A 15589-nucleotide genomic window follows, 5' to 3' on the forward strand; every position below is an offset into this window, starting at 1 on the left:
AGTCCGAATCAAAAGAACCCTTCAAAACGCCTTGCAATGCTGTCGGTCTGGTGTGCTCCAAATGTGAAGAACTGGTATGAACGCCGTGTCTATCGGGGTTAATAATATCCTCCTTCTTCTGCGTGCTGCTGATCACGCATCCATCATTAAAAAAGGAAAATCCATGAATCTGAAAGTAATTGCGCAGTAATGGCCTCGTTGGCGTTCTGAGAACTAGCATTATTTCGTCGTAATTGTCTTGAAAATTCAACAAGTATTCGTCGATCAAAATCCGACTAGTTTGTCGACGACGAGGCGGCACCCGGGTTCTCTGGCCCTGCTCCGGACTGAGAATGGCCGCCGGGAGACTGCGCGCGAGTCCGAACCCGGAATTTCTCGCGCAGCCGTTTCGTCAACCGCGCCGAGCGTCTTCGCTCATCGTCGCCCTCGGCCGCCGTAGGCGGTTGGGATTGAGCTTCCGAGCGGTATCGTCGAAGAGCCTCGATGCGCTCCTCGGCGGTTGCGTGTCGCAGACGGTGAAGGTCGATCAGGCGAGACGAGCGACGCCTCGTCGTACTGGCGGACCCGTCTGTCTCGTTCTCGGCCTCGGCTTCAAGCGGCGGCGGCAGGTGCTGCGTGTCCTCGCCGCTGGTGTGACTAGAACTGTCTTCTTTACTTGGGCGAAGATCGAGACGGCTAGATTCCATTGGGTCAGTATTTGGGCGCCTCGTCTACGTAGCGGACGCAAGATGATTAACACATACCAGAGTGGGCAAGTACCCGACACATTCATCAACCATGGATCAACACACTGTGGGTGGAACTTGTGGTCGCAAGGCAGGACCCGAACATCTTCACCCACGGTAAAGTCTTCTGTGCAGATGGAACAACCAAGGTGCTCGTCGCCTTGGGATTCCGCATCTGCGCCAGCATTGCCATCGGCAGCTCCGGCGGCTTCGGCAATTGGCGTACTCTTGGGTGTTCCCTGCGGTTTGGGCGAAGCCTCGGCATCTTCGGGGATGGTGGAGAGGTGATGAGCGTCATGGACGCCGTCCCTTCCCCTCGATCCCGGAGCGCTCTCCAATTCGAGAGCGGGATCGGGCTTGCTATTCTGCGGCTGTCCAAACTTGACGATGGGCAGAGTTTCGAGCACGGCTCGAGCCAGTCCCCTAGCACGGCTCTGCCTGGGCCGTCCTCCGTACGCGCTGCGTGGGCCGTATCGCTCCGGATACCGGTGGGCCCGGATGGCGCCGGTCCCGATGATGACCAGGAACAACAATGTTATAAGACCCGTAATGCTGTACAATATGCTCATGGCCACTGCCGAGTTGTTGCCGTTCTGCCCATTCTGGCTGTCCTGGTTGGGAATGGTCGCGTTGCCCGTGATGTAAGCTTGCACCGCCCCCTCCCCCGTATCCGTGATGTTCAGCGCTTCTGTCGCTTCTCCCCTCGATGACATAGTAAATATCGAGTGGTACGGTAGGTCTTGGCGTTGCAGGGAGCAGCAATTCCCGATCATGCTATACAGCAGTATCGCCTTGGGCTTGTTGTTCATTAGAGCAGCCAGCATCACATCTGGTGTGATGAATGACGAGTTCGGGTTATCGCAGCAGAGATAGGCTACGGAATCGGGGCTATTGATGTTGACGTAGGATGTCTGTGTAGCTGACACGAGATTGCCTCGAATATGGATCGCCTAGTCGAAGCATTGGTCAGTCTTATCAGTCCTTCTACGACCATGATGATACGATGAAGGCAAGTGGGATGCGCTTGGCACTCACGGTCCGGGCCACGTCGGTCTGGTTGAGTCCCGCTTCAGCGGTGAGAGGATAGATATTGTAAGCCAAGGGGACAATGTTGGCGCCGGGCGCTGTCAGGAGGAGTGACATGACCGAATTCTGCTGCCATGATGGTGCATCCGGTAGAGGGGCTATCAAAGCCGTCTGCGCCGCGACTGAGGCGACGGAAAGGGCGCCCACGAGCGCCACCAGCATAGAGGCCATCATCCTCTATTACCCGCACCAGCGACGGTCGACGTCGCGATGGTCAGGAATTCAGAGCAGTTTCTGGAAGAAGTGATGCGTCTTGGGGTGGGGAAGGTGGGAAGCGGCGGGTGGAAGTAATGAAAGAGACGCAGATGCGGCCGGCAGCGGTTGTTGAAAACGAAGACAAAGACTGAGCCGGTAAGGCTGGATGTTTGGCAGGACAGTCTCCCACCGGGGATGTAACATCTCAATCCGGATGCCAGCACATGAGCTTCGGCTTCTCTGGGCATGCGTCTTGATCGTCAATAAGAGTATGCGCAAAGGTCAAGGGCAAAGGCAGAGGCAGTGGTGGAGGCGGGAGGTCATGGCAGCAGGAAAGTTGGGTGACCGGTGGGCCGTTGTGAGCAGAACGGAACCGGTAGCTGCGGATGCCAAGGGCCCAAGAATTTAGTGCGTGGTGGGCGCGGTACTTGCCATCCAGGGCACCTGTGGTGCTTCTCCGCAAGTACCAATGGGCTCGAGAGTGGGGAGTGCTAAGACCCTGGAGTGCAGGTGGTCATAAGAGGTGCTAAAGAGAGGCCACGCAAGGACCGAGCATAACATGTTAGGGCATTTAGTTGCGTCGCAAGCCATTGATTCCTCCCTCGGTCCGCACCCGTCTCGCAGCACAGCACAACCAGCAGACCAAGCTTACGAGCTGGCACCCTTCCTGGGCAGTCATGGTACATTGATCCTAAACAGAGGCGTGACGATGAGCTATAAGACGAGTCTTGGCTGAGTCAAAGACCACCCATTCCTTTGTCAGAAACAGTCTCGTCACTTGGCTATGGAGACACATGCTTGCACAAGATCGTACCAAGCGTCTTTTGGCAGCTGGATACATCATACGGCAGAGCCATACAGAAACACCTGTGCCAGGGTATAGATTTTTCCAGGACATCCACGCTCAGTAACCGAGAGGACAATGATGACTCTTGTGCAAGAGCTGGATGATGGACAAACCCGAGACACCAATGACTGCCTACGCAATGGAGATGGTGTTTTGGGCCTGCGTGATGAGACACCAAACCTGTTTTAGTGGCAGCGATTCGTTAAAGCAACCACCTGTCAGAGGCGCTGTGTCGCAGGTTCGACGACTGAGCTGACCCTCCATCATGCACACTGGGGGCCACTCAGCTCGCCCCAAAGCCATTCGGCACTCTGGCCGCCCGTTCCACAATGTCGGACTGGTACCGTGGTTGTTGACATGGTAGCTGCAATGCCACTCGGAGCCCGCGCTCAGCTCTCCAAAGCCCTAGGGAGGTGAGAGGCGGACGGAGCCGGAGCCTGGGGTCTGAAACTGCTCGCGCAGGCGTGTTTGATCTCCAGGGCTCCAGACATGTTTGCCCAAGTTAAAGTATTTCAATGTTGTCTCGACTGCTAGGATTGGCTGTAGCTGGAGCTTGTATGCTTATTGTCCAAACACAATGGTTCAATGAGGAGGTTTGCCTTCTTGATCTCTGTGGGAATACTCCAAACAATGTTTCTCGCCCGAGCCAGCACAAATATCGTTTTCGGAGATTTACCATGCACATGCAAGCTTTGTGGCTTCGGCAAATTCTTCCGCTCGAAGATCCTCGATGTGCGTCTCAGATACCAGACCTTTTTTATGCTTAGTCAAGGCGTCGAGTTGACACACGATCAACATATCGAAAGCACTTGATGGCAGTCCTTTCGAAGTCTTCGATCGTTCTTCATGAATATGCCATTGTAATGTCAAATATTGCTTCATCGGCGTTTACAATCGATCATAAGTCTCCTAGAGGGATAATATCATAATTGCAACGCGAATTTCCTGGAACCGAGATCCCACGCTATGTATTCTCGTTCGTTCATCAGAGGCGACGGGCTTTACCCCCGGTCAGCATCCTTCTGACAGGGAGACGTCTGCCGCAGCTTGATGCGCAAAGCCGCTGTCATGTGAAATGTCCGTGCCTTAGATTTCTTCCATGTCCTCCAGGTCGTCCATCGCAGGATAGTCACCGACTTCGACCCTCTCCGGCCTGACGAAGACGCCATGCTTGAGTTGCGATGGCTGTCCCCAATATCTGGTTTCGCCGATGCTCCCATCGTTTCTGCCCACGGGCTCGTCTAGCTGAACTCCGACCCAAGCACCGAGACCGCCGGGGATCTCTTTGACTTCGCCGACGTACTTGATCACCCCTCTCCTGGCATCGTCGCCGCCCACTCGGCACCGCTTGCCTACGGCAATACCACGAGCCTCGATCTCCCGGGCGAAAGAGGCAATTTTGGCCTGCTCGAGACTGGGGGCGTTGGGGTCGAAACGCCCCAGTTTCTGGGACTTCTTCCACGCGAGCACAGAATCCGTCTTCTTTTCATACTCCTCCTCGGGCATCACATACTTGTCGACACCAGAGGTATCGGTGAAGTTGGGCCGAGCACCTGGCGGGCGTGTGTCGATGACCTTGTTCGCGTCAGCATCTTCGTTCTTCTACTACTTTGGATTTGCTGTCTTGTAACGGTGCCTCACTTACATGAAGCTCGCTGTAAGGGCTCAGGTGGAAGGCACCTATCTGTGCAGTCTCCTCATCTGCCGCCACTACAGGGACTTTGTCCTGGCCTGCAACCTTTAGAAATAGCCTCTGAGAGAAGGGCGGAATGCCGGTGATAGGTTCAAGTCTTGATTTCAAGTGGCTGATTGACCATGACGGTGTTATGCGTCTCTCGGATGAGGCATTCTCGGATATAATTTGTAATGGTACATCCGCCATGGTAGAAGCTTGAGACCGCGCAGGCTGGCTGCTCAAGATTTGGAATGGAAAGTAGTTTCAGATGCGATGAAGGAGCCTCATGCAAGGCCTGGAAATATTTGAAGTGAAATTAGAACAATTTGTCGCTTCCCTGAATGATGGTGAAGCTCTCAAAGATTGATATCTGTTCTTGATGGAGGCAAGCAAGTTTGCGACTTGCCCCATCGCCCTTTCCACAGCAACCAATAAGCACGCCCCATACTTTTTGGTGCCTGCCGTGTTTGCCCCTCGCCTCACCACTCACCACCACCCTATTGCTCCTTCCCTCTGACTGGAGAACACTAGGCAGGATATCATAACTTCTTCTTCAATGATTCGATTTCCTAACTTTAGTCAACAAAAGGACAGCCTCCCAAGTCCATACACTTTCCAAACCGAGCGATCTTCACAGCCTTAGAATGACCTTGGGCCTCACCACTCGACGGCGACACTCTCATCAAAGTCCCAATCCACTAACATCGTGAGGGAACAAAAGCTATACGTTTGTTGGGATCGCAAACAGACATGGGCGTCGAGTCTGCCGGCTCCCGTATTGACCATCAATTTTGGCACCGCTGCAATGGGCATCCCGGGAACACAGCATGACACGCACCATAAGTGCCTCGGCATGATCTGCCGTCCAACGTGAGGGGGGCTCACCTCACAGGCACGCTCGATTTTTGATTTGTTGACCTTGCCTCTCACTACAGCTTCGGCAAGAACAAGGAAACTCAAATCACGAAATCCAAGGCGCTTGAAATCTCCTCCAGACGCATAGCTCTATTGGGCAAAACTAAACCCGTGCCAAACAGTCGGCATGGTCCAACAAGCAGGGCATCTCGTCACAACACGGCAGATCGATCGGGACATCACGGCTAGCCACCTGCAAATTGCAAGGTCCCAGGGATCTATACACCAGGATCCCTGGTGGATGCAGAGGCTGTTTGTTTGCACTCCTAGGTCAGCACCGGCTACCTACTGACATGGCGACTGGCGTTGTTCACTCGGCACACCACACCTTGAGCGCAGTTCATACTGACACGGGTCGATACGTCCTACCACGGCCGGCGAGGTTGGGTTTGTTTGTCCCTCGAGATGACTTGCATCCTTGCTACCCGAGATCTGAATCCTTGCTCTCACCGCCACATTGGGTTCGTCCGCGAACCTGCTTTGTACTGTTTCGTAATTGTACAGTCACTCGAGCCTGTGTCGAAGGTGGCACCTGAATCCCCATAACCTGGTTTTTGCATCCTTCATGGCTCTGTGGCGTGCCTCTATCGACTATCAAACTGACCGCCTGACCGGTATCCCCGATCCCGTTGAGGCCCGAGTCACTCGAGCCCAGCACTCGCAAATATTTCCGTAAGCATGCAGACTCCATGGCATCTTTGGTAGGGCTGAAAAGAAGGGGCGGGAGTACAACAACGACGGCGTATGTTCCGAAGTATATGCTCTGCGAATGGATACACGCACTTTGACCTCGAAACCAGTTCTGGTCAACCAGTCAGCTCAGCTCCCTGATCCTAAAAATCAGGAATCATCCTCCCCAAAACACGAGGCACGCTTGTTCATGCAGTGATCAAGACGTGGTCTTGAAATGCTATAAGCCATCCCAACCCGTATGCAGCAATGCCTCCATGTACAGTCCCCCGACGCGCAAGGCCAAGCAACATCGAGAACACCGCAAATAGACGGACAGCCCTTCCAGAGGCACCTGCAGCTTCAATTCCAGCGGTGGAACAGCGGTGGGTGGCTGGGTATTGAACCAATCAGAGAGACAGCACAACAAAAGAAAAGTGTCGGGAATGGCCAGACTCGTTGGGCACTTCAAGGCAGTTGTGCACACCGACCGCCAACTGTCCGATATTGAAACATGCTGCTCAAGGTTGTCTACCGCAAAGTGCACCTGTCGTACGTACGGGATAGAGCACGGCTTCGATATCGAGAGGAGGAAAAAGGAAGGAAAGCGGCAATCTTCTACAGACGCGCCTATTAAACCGCAACAGCCAGATCAGCGTGGCCACACAAGAGCTGAGTCGATATGAAGAGGCACCTCAGATGTTGGCACACCGAAACAAGACCTCGAGTACATGCGTCTCAGTCCATGGCGGCCGCAACGAACAACCCTGAACCTGTTCTGGTCATGACGGAAGGTTGGCAAACTTGACCGCCACTTCATCACACTTGGCTCAGCCCAGATGGTCCAGGCACCGATGTGACAGATGTGTCCGCAAGTCATTGGGCCGATTCAGTATCGACAAGAAAGCTGGAAAGGCGACAGACGACTCAAGTGTTGTCCGGCTGTTCAGATGGATAACATTACATCTGACGATTTTTGTATGATGTACATCGCAGTCCGATTACAAAACCTGGGCTGCGCACAGACAATGCGTTCAGTTTCGATGCCTGCGTTCTAACTGTCCCGATCGGGCGCCCTGCAGGACTGATCAAGCAAATCTACGATACGTCGGCAATCCCTGTCAAACCACCACCAGTTCCTGATCCAAACCTTATGCCCGACATGGGCAGCCATGTAGACTGAAAGGAAGGAGCTCGGGTAGAAAGAGGCTTAGCACAAGCTGAGTCACCGGCAGTCAAGGCCGTGTTCACTTTAGATTTGTGGCAGGGGAATGCCAGTCTCTCCGGTCTAGTATGATGCCTTTTCGGGCTGCGAGACCTGAGAGCTGGTGTGCGAAGTCCCAGGGCCTCAGCTTCGGTTCCGTCTGAAATGATCCACGGAACGAGGCAGTCAGTTTTCCCGGGTCGAGGGCCGTTTATAACGGCAAGCTTTAAGCCCAGCAAAAGCTTGGATCATCACACGCGGGCCGGTGGAGAAGTACCAAACACTTTGTGTAGTTCGAACGATGAACGTCTCCTACCGAACTTTGACCCTGGTTTGTGCGGAGAAGTGCATCATGGGAGTCATCGTCAAACAAATCAGAGGGCAGCTCTTGCGCAGCAGATCCATCGTCGAATCGATGTTTTCTGCTCCACGAGTCCAACATGGCGACATCTCATTCAGCGTAAATCAGTTTCAAAATCCCCACAACGCTATGCACTCAGATCACTAGTCCTGCCAGCGCTCACGACCCCTGTTGTTCCCCCATCTCCAGGCCTTTCAAGCATATCCCAGCTCGATCTGGTGGCACTATCCTCACACGACATGGTGGTACTCCCCCTGCCCGTCGACGCTTGATGCCGAACCCGCGGATGCAACCTCTTGCATCATGGCTTGGGCAGCGGCGGTGGATTGTCGCACTGCTGCGAACCCTGAAACTCTCCGAAGGACCAGACAGGCCTGATCCTATGGCCGCACGCCCCATGTCATTGATGCCACGGCTTAGAGTGCTGTCGAGTCAAATACCCTGAGTAGCTTGTTTGATGCCAAATGCTTGGCTCGAGCTTCTTCTCAACCATGCCCCCAAGGCGAGCGATGATGCATCCTTCCAATGGACCGGGACACGAGGACCAGGACCTGCGTCAGTCGTCGGCAGTTAGCCGAGCCAAATTTCAACAAGCCAGCCAGGGCTTGTGAGGTTGGACTGCACTGCAAGTATGCATGAAAGCTGTGGCCATGCCCCCTTAGGGGTCGTTATGAATACACCTGCGTGCCAGCAAACGATCACGTCTCCTCGTTTTCTACACTGCCCAGCCGTCAAGAGAAAAGAGGCCCCGTCCGATTCCATCAATATCCATATGCGGCAGGGCGTGTCGCCTTGATCCATCCAATTCGACAACTCGCAGGGGCGTGGTCGTGCAAACAGCCACCCTACTTTTGCTCTTGTCAGGCATGACTGTACCTCTTGTTCTTTGTCTGGGTTTTTGCCAAACTCTTTGGTACCGGAGGCTCTTCTCGTTCATGAGGCGTTGGATCGTTGAATCGTTGCGTCTGATGTTCTCTCCTGTGGCGAGCGCTCGAGTACAACGCTGATAACCCAACTGGCTCTAGCACCGAATCTTAAACTGCAACCCTCTTCCTCACCGAGTCTTCTTCGTTGATAATACGCATATCTCATCCTTATTATAGGGCAGGGCATCTGTTAATCTAAACCCACAGCACATACAACTCACATATAATGCACAAAGCCATACACGCCTGGGTCCTGGACTCCACATTCTGGCTGTGCTCACTCACCACCTCACCCACCCTTGCCCCTGTCCTCCTGGCCTGACTTGGTGGTACTGCAAGCCCTACGTACCTCTACCTGGTTTGGACAAGTATATCTTTCTCCAAGAGCATTGCTCCGGAGCCATTGATGTCACTGTTTCCTTTGGATCTGTTTTGGCTCTCCAAACCCAAAGTTCTCTCCGCCTCATTACGAGGCCGTTCGCTTCTCTGGGCTTCGACCGCTGTCGGTTTTGCCTGGACTACCAACGCAGAACAAACAATCTCGGGCACGCATATCCATATGACAGCTGGCGGCCCTGCTGGTCGTTCTGCCTCTGGTTCCCTTTAAATATTCGTAGTCGGGACACTACATGGCTATGGAAGAGTCTGCTCCGTCTGCAGACATTCACCCAGAGGCTTGATTGACCGACGACTTGCACATCTGACCTTTCAAGGTCCACCTTCTTCAACAAAGACTTTCTCCTCAATTATTGGCCCAAAGCGATCCTACGGCTCGCCAATAACGGAACATTTCCCCCCAGTTTCTACTACGCGAATCGCGATCTTCAGCAGCGGGAAGGGGAGGCACACCCTGCTCTTCGGGAACACGAGCGGAGACAAGCGCGAGTGCCGTCCTATGACAGCTCGACCTGCAAGAGGCTCGTTCCTGGATATCACAGGAGTCTCGCCATCGATTGGTAGAGCGTTGTGAAAGGCTCCTGTGATCACGCCGCCACTCTGCAGCAAGCCCCTGCATAGGCAGGCGCCATCTTACTTGCATTGCCTCCCCCGGCTTGACTGATAGCCCCCCCGACGGCACGATAGTCGGTTGCCGGAAGACAGGATTCTACTCCCCGTTTCTGTTGCAGCAGGGCGGTGGGATTTGGCAACAGTGGTCTGTCAAGTCCTTGACCGCCTCGCCTCTTTTCTGTTCAGACACATAGAAAAGCAGAGGCGTGGCTACGAGCGGATGCAGACACGTCGGTAGATGGACTTTGGCCGCTCCCAGCCAGCAAAGGGAAGAACACCGACAACGTGGATATCTCCTCTCTCCTACAACGATCAGATTCGACAGGGTCCCAAGGGCACCCTCCCGACAGCACTCAACCGGCGTCAGGCTCAACTCCCTCTTATCCGAGCCTCCCAAGATCCGGTCCGGCTCAGCAACGCTCTTCTTCCGGTCCAACGGACGTTCCCGTTCTCATAGCCCCCACACCAAACCCGCCATTGGGGATTCGCCCTGGGGCGCTCACGGGCAAGCGAGCGATGCCGCCACACTCTGCCGACGCCCCAGCTAAGAAGCAAAGCAAGTGGTCCCCGGAGGAGGACGCACTGATCATCGAGCTTCGAGGCAGCGGTATGAAATGGGAGGACATCTCGAAGAGACTGCCCGGCCGCAGTGCCATTAGTTGCCGGCTGCACTACCAGAACTACCTCGAGAGACGGAGCGAGTGGGACGAGGACCGCAAGAACAAGCTGGCACGGCTGTACGAGAGGTAAGCACTTTCCCTGAAACCCGACCTTGGCTGGAGCCGCCGCCCTCACAGGCTTGGCGCGACGCTTATGATACAAAACAGCACAAAACTGACTCATGTTCCGGACAGATTCAAGCCCGAGATGTGGGCAAAGGTTGCCGAAGAGATGCAAGTGCCCTGGCGGGCTGCGGAGGCAATGCACTGGCAACTAGGGGAGTCGGACATGGCTCGACGGGCCGGAGTGGTCCCCTTCTCTCTAACAGCCGCGACCATGGAGGCGCCACTGCCTCATCACTACCGAACTTCACCGTCACGCGGCCACCACCACTCTCAATCCTACGGCGGCGCCTCGGCCCCGCGCTACGGACGCCTCGGCTCGGGACCGCCGACTCCCGGCGGGCTCTACACAATCCCGGGGGGCAGACCGGCCCCTGCTCGACGAGAGGCCGTGGGACCCTATGGCCCTGGGCCCGAGTCCGACGACGCGATGTATTATACCCACACTGGGCCGGGCCTGGCGCCGATCCAGGCCGGCGCACACGACCAGACGCCCGGCACCCTGCCGGGCGTGGCCGAGCTCACGACGGGGATGAGCGCCTACAGCACGCCCGCGTACTCCATGAGCATTCCCAGCGCCAGTCCGATCCACAGCCAGAGCAACAGCCCGGTGCCACCCTTCCCGGGTATGGCCTATCCGAGCTACGAGCCTGCCGGGGCCAAGAGGAGGGCGAGCCCGCCCGAGCAGGCCTACCGGGAGCCACGGCGACGGCACTACGACCCCCGCTACGATGACGTGGGCGAGCCCTCCGTGTCTCGATATTGATCGAGACCACGCGACGACTTGAAACCCCTGCCGGCGGCGCAGCACTCGGCACGCAATACGAGACGAGAATTGGGTAGATTGGTTGGTCGACTGTGCTGCTAGGGTTTGTGTCGGGGGGGGGAGGGCTCACACACACAAGACGACAGCAGAGCAGCAGCAACATCACGTTACTGTTTCTAAAGAGTTCTATTTTTTTATGACCAAACGACATGTATGAAAGGGGTGTTGGGGGGGTGTGGAGTTGGGTGCATTGCTCTTGGGTTGGGTACTGCAAGGCACAACGTTACGGTCATTGTCATGAGTTTTTTTTTTCCCTTGGCTTTGTTTTGCTAAGATTGCATTTGCATAGAGAGGCTTTTCCGGGGACCGGGAAGGAAAAAGAAAAGAAGAACGGATGCACAGAGTATCATGTTTCTTTTGATTTGTATCTGGGTTGTTTCTTGTTCAACCCCCCCTTCTTTTTCCTTGCTTATTTGGTGTTCTGCATGAAAAGGACCTTGTCCTGTATGGGAATCTTGTCTCAGATGCATGCATGCCTTTTTGCTTCTCTTTTGGTCTGTTCATTCTGTTCTGTTTTGTTTTATTTTGAAAACAACATCATGTGTCGTTGATTCAGAACCACATTTTCGCTCTTGGCAAAAGATTGCCGGGGGTGTTCTTTTCCTTTGGCTATCCCTGCAAAAAAGACTGCTGTTACAAGGATAAAGGACCCTGTTTTCAGGGATACAAAAGTCTTGAAAGAAAGAAGAATAAACAGGGGGGGTTGGAAGCCGGGATCACTGACGTTTCTAGACTGGGGTTTGGGTGGGAACGGAGTTCTTTTAGACCGGGAACATGCGAGACACGGAGATCGACGGCTGGTTTATGCGGCCGAGCAAGGGTACCAGGGAGAGAAAAAGGAGAGCACCTGAGGAAAGGGCAAAATCCGATTACGATGTCATGATACACTTTACGATGTTTCGGGAGGAGGAGTTGAGGAACGATGGGGGGGCGTTGGAAAAGGGGTGAGGGAGGATGGTTTACGTTCAAAAGGCCTCAACTGACTGGGCCGGTGTTTTGTTTCCGCTCGCATGACCACTTAGATGAATAGACCACATACACACACAATTTCTCTCTGCTCTCTCTCTCTCTCTCTCTCTCTCTCTCTCGTTCGCAAGAATTACTGGATTCGGGAGTTTCAGGCAGTATTGCATATGCTGCACTACGTGGCGTGGTGGCGTGGGGGGTGGTTTGCCGACTTGACGATACCTCCAGTCCTCCTCGGCTGCTATGCCGCCTCTTCCTTGCCGTCGTCCACCTGGTCGCCGTCCTCTTCGAGCCACGCCGCGCTGCGCGCGATGGCCCACCAGTTGTCCCTCTCGTACCCGCTGCTCAGCACCTCCCCTCCCGCGGCGACGACGTCCTCCTCCAGCTCGCCCTTGCGGTAGAGGTGGTAGTACCTCCTGAACGTCTGGTCGCCTCCCTGCCCGTCCTGCTGCTGCTTTCCCCTCTCCTCTTCCGCCGCCGCGGTACCGCCCTCCGTACTCTGCCCTCCGCCCTCCTTGCTCGTGTCGTTCTTGCCCTTTGCCGCCTTGCGCTGCTGCTGCTGCTGCTGCTGACCGCCGCCCGTCTTCATCACCCAGGGCACCAGCAGGTCCTGCTCGCCGCCTTCCTCCCACCCCCTCCGGCTGGACCCTTGCTCGAGCGCCCAGACGAAGACGAGGACCTGCCCGCCCTCGTCCTTCACGACGACGGCCGCCCCCCCGGAGGAATCCCGGCTCCTCGCCCTCGCCCTCGCCCGCCGCGGCGGCCGGACGCACTCGAGCAGCGCCCTTATGCCGCCGACGCGGCGCTCCCTGGTCGACATGTGGTGCAGCACGGCGATGGAGATGGCAAAGTCGACCCTCGTCCGCGCCGAGGGGAGGAAGGGCAGGTCCAGCCCGTCGGCGAGCATGGCGTCGGCGCAGCCCCTCCCCGGCGCTGATACGTCTGCTCCCGCTTCGCCACCACTACGACTACTACTACCCTCACCGCGGCGGCCGCGGTTGCCCACGCGCTGCGCGCTCGCCAGCCCCACGAGCCCGGAGCTCCGGTCCGAGCCGATGAGGAACACGTCGCCGTTGACGCCGAGGTACTTGCCGTTGCCGCAGCCGACGTCGAGCCCGACGGAGCCGGGCGGGCGGGCGGCGAGGAAGCTCGCGACGCGGGGCCAGGGCCTGTGCCGCGTGGCGGAGAAGTGCGGGGCGATGGACTGGTAGACGGCGTGGACGTGGGCCTGCTCGTAGGACGAGGGGTCCTCCGCGGCGCCGGGGGGCGCCGCGTCCGAGGGCAGGCTGCGCTGCTGCTGCGGGGCTGGGGCCGTCATTATTTTTTTTTCCTGAGTTGTTTATCTGGGAGGGGTTTTTGGTCGGCCGGCAGCGTTTAAAAAGCGCGTGGTTACGAGAGGGGAAAAGGGTTTGTGGTATGTCCTTCTTCAGCACCTTTGGCTGAGGGAGGCGCCGTATGAGATGGTGAGTCGGCCGGACGCTGTAGGTACAACTTCAAGTGCCTCGGGTAGGAAGGTGAGTCAAACGTCTTTGGACTTGGTCTTGTCGGAGACCCGAGAAAGACGCCCCTGCGGCTCAGTGTAGATCAGGTTATGAGTTTGGGCGCCGGGACAGGCTTTGAAAGTGGTTGACGAAGTTGGTGAAAAAACCGGGTCTGGCCATTTTCACTCCCGTCTTTTAAGACCCTGGTTTCGGCCAGCACTTACACCACGCCTCGAGACGTGTTCTATATAGGTAGGTGAAAGAGAACCGGGGAGAAATCCTTTTCTCTGTAAAATCGTTAAAATAATTATTCATTTGATCTTCAATACAAAGGACTTCATATGGCAATGCATTATTAGCATTGTTCTTCCAAGCTGGCAGGCTCGGTGGACTTGCACAAGCAAAGGATCATCCACGCAGGAAGAACCTTTTCAGAAATCATATATCAGAGGGCTGAACAATATGTATTATCTCCTGACCCCATCAAGCTTTTCATTGGCTCTCATCTTACGACGACTTGCCCGTGTTGAGCGGGCTCTGGGGGTCAAAGACGTCGGTCGTGATGAGCTCCGGGTACTCGACGCCGCCCTGCCGCAGCGCCTCCTCCATGACCTCCATGATGACGACCGACTCGTCGAGCGGCAGGGTCGCGCTCTCGAGGCGGCCGTCGCGCAGGCACCGCGCCGCCTCGTCGGCCTCCCAGAACATGCCGTGGCCCCAGCCGGCCCTGTCGTCGCGCGGGATGGGGCAGTCGACGACCTCGGTCTTGCCGCCGCCGCCCTGGAGCACGACGCGGTACTGCAGCGGGCGGAAGGCCGGGCCCTGGACCTGGATCTCGCCCTTGGCGCCCTGGATGCGGATGGCGGGCCCGCCGCTGAAGGGCCCGTCCGGGTCCGTGGCCACGCGCAGCGAGGTCGTGCCGAGGCCCATGCTCTTGTGCCTGGGAAAGGTCAGGACCAGGGCCGTCGACTCGTCGACGCCCGTGGCCGGGTACTTGTTGACGGCGGCGGCGACGACGGGCTTCTCCCTGTCGGCCTCGGGCTGCAGGTGGTAGAGGATCTGCATGAGCCAGGTCAGCGAGTAGATGCCGAGGTCGAGCAGGGCGCCGCCGGCGAGGTCCGGGTTGACCATGCGGTGCGCGTCGGCAAAGGTGACGCGCTCGCCGTCGCCGGCGCCGTTGGCGAACGAGTTGTCGGCCAGCACGCGGTAGACGGGGCCGACGGCGCCCTGCCGCACGAGCTCGCGGACCTTGACGCTGAGCGGGAAGTAGCGCGTCCAGACGGCCTCCATGAGGAACAGGCGGCGGGCGCGCGCCGCGGCGACGAGCCGGCGGGCCTGGGCGGCGGTGACGGTGAAGGCCTTCTCGCAGAGCACGTTCTTGCCGGCCTCGAGGGCGAGCATGGCGTTCTGGAAGTGGTGGCTGTGCGGCGTGGCGACGTAGACGATGTCGACGTCCCGGTCGGCCACCAGCTCGGCGTAGGAGCCGTAGGCGCGCGGGCTGCCGGGCGCCTTGATGGTCTCGGCCAGGAAGTCCTGGGCGCGGTCCTTGGAGGTGGACGAGGCGGCGGCGACGATCTCGTGGCGGACGTCGCTGACGCCGCGGCAGGCCGGGTCGGTGAGGAGGTCCTTGCAGAACACTGCGAGAAGTGGTGGGGTTTTAGTCACTGTGGCATTCTCGTACTCTCACTCGGGTTCGAGTTCTTCTTACTCTCCGCGATCCAGCCGGTGGCCATGATACCCCACCTGACGGTGTGTGGTGACGACATGGTCGCTGTGTGTGTCTAGACGTCTTTATTTACCGGAGCAGAACGAGTCAAATCAATCATGAGACAAGACAAGTCAAGACAAGGAGCAGAAGCTTCGCTAGAGGCAGCACACGGGGGGTATATAAAGGGTATCCGAGATTGTCGGGTTGGAGACAAG

At 56.7% G+C, this 15589-nt stretch overlaps 5 protein-coding genes across 5 annotated transcripts; 1 reads left to right on the top strand and 4 right to left on the bottom strand.

Annotated features, from left to right (window-relative positions):
- Positions 1 to 275: 275 nt before the first annotated feature.
- E0L32_008051 (uncharacterized protein) lies at positions 276 to 1982 on the bottom strand (the record flags this gene model as incomplete). Its single annotated transcript, XM_031142862.1, has 3 exons — positions 276 to 675; positions 744 to 1675; positions 1761 to 1982. The coding sequence occupies 3 exons, from the start codon at positions 1980 to 1982 to the stop codon at positions 276 to 278; spliced, it is 1554 nt and encodes a 517-aa protein (XP_030992725.1).
- A 1957-nt stretch (positions 1983 to 3939) lies between these two features.
- E0L32_008052 (uncharacterized protein) lies at positions 3940 to 4735 on the bottom strand (the record flags this gene model as incomplete). Its single annotated transcript, XM_031142863.1, has 2 exons — positions 3940 to 4428; positions 4499 to 4735. 2 exons carry the CDS (start codon positions 4733 to 4735, stop codon positions 3940 to 3942), a joined length of 726 nt encoding a protein of 241 aa, XP_030992726.1.
- A 5392-nt stretch (positions 4736 to 10127) lies between these two features.
- On the top strand, positions 10128 to 11159 carry E0L32_008053 (uncharacterized protein; the record flags this gene model as incomplete). The annotated part of the gene is made up of 2 exons (XM_031142865.1): positions 10128 to 10357; positions 10466 to 11159. The coding sequence occupies 2 exons, from the start codon at positions 10128 to 10130 to the stop codon at positions 11157 to 11159; spliced, it is 924 nt and encodes a 307-aa protein (XP_030992727.1).
- Positions 11160 to 12426: 1267 nt separating this feature from the next.
- On the bottom strand, positions 12427 to 13503 carry E0L32_008054 (uncharacterized protein; the record flags this gene model as incomplete). Its single annotated transcript, XM_031142866.1, has 1 exon — positions 12427 to 13503. The coding sequence occupies one exon, from the start codon at positions 13501 to 13503 to the stop codon at positions 12427 to 12429; it is 1077 nt and encodes a 358-aa protein (XP_030992728.1).
- Positions 13504 to 14173: 670 nt separating this feature from the next.
- Positions 14174 to 15432, bottom strand: E0L32_008055 (uncharacterized protein; the record flags this gene model as incomplete). Its single annotated transcript, XM_031142867.1, has 2 exons — positions 14174 to 15303; positions 15354 to 15432. The coding sequence occupies 2 exons, from the start codon at positions 15430 to 15432 to the stop codon at positions 14174 to 14176; spliced, it is 1209 nt and encodes a 402-aa protein (XP_030992729.1).
- Between the last annotated feature and the right edge of the window lie 157 nt (positions 15433 to 15589).

Source organism: Thyridium curvatum (assembly GCF_004353045.1).
Source record: "Thyridium curvatum strain D216 chromosome Unknown NODE_51_length_304177_cov_85.428264, whole genome shotgun sequence".
Classification (NCBI taxonomy): domain Eukaryota; kingdom Fungi; phylum Ascomycota; class Sordariomycetes; order Thyridiales; family Thyridiaceae; genus Thyridium; species Thyridium curvatum.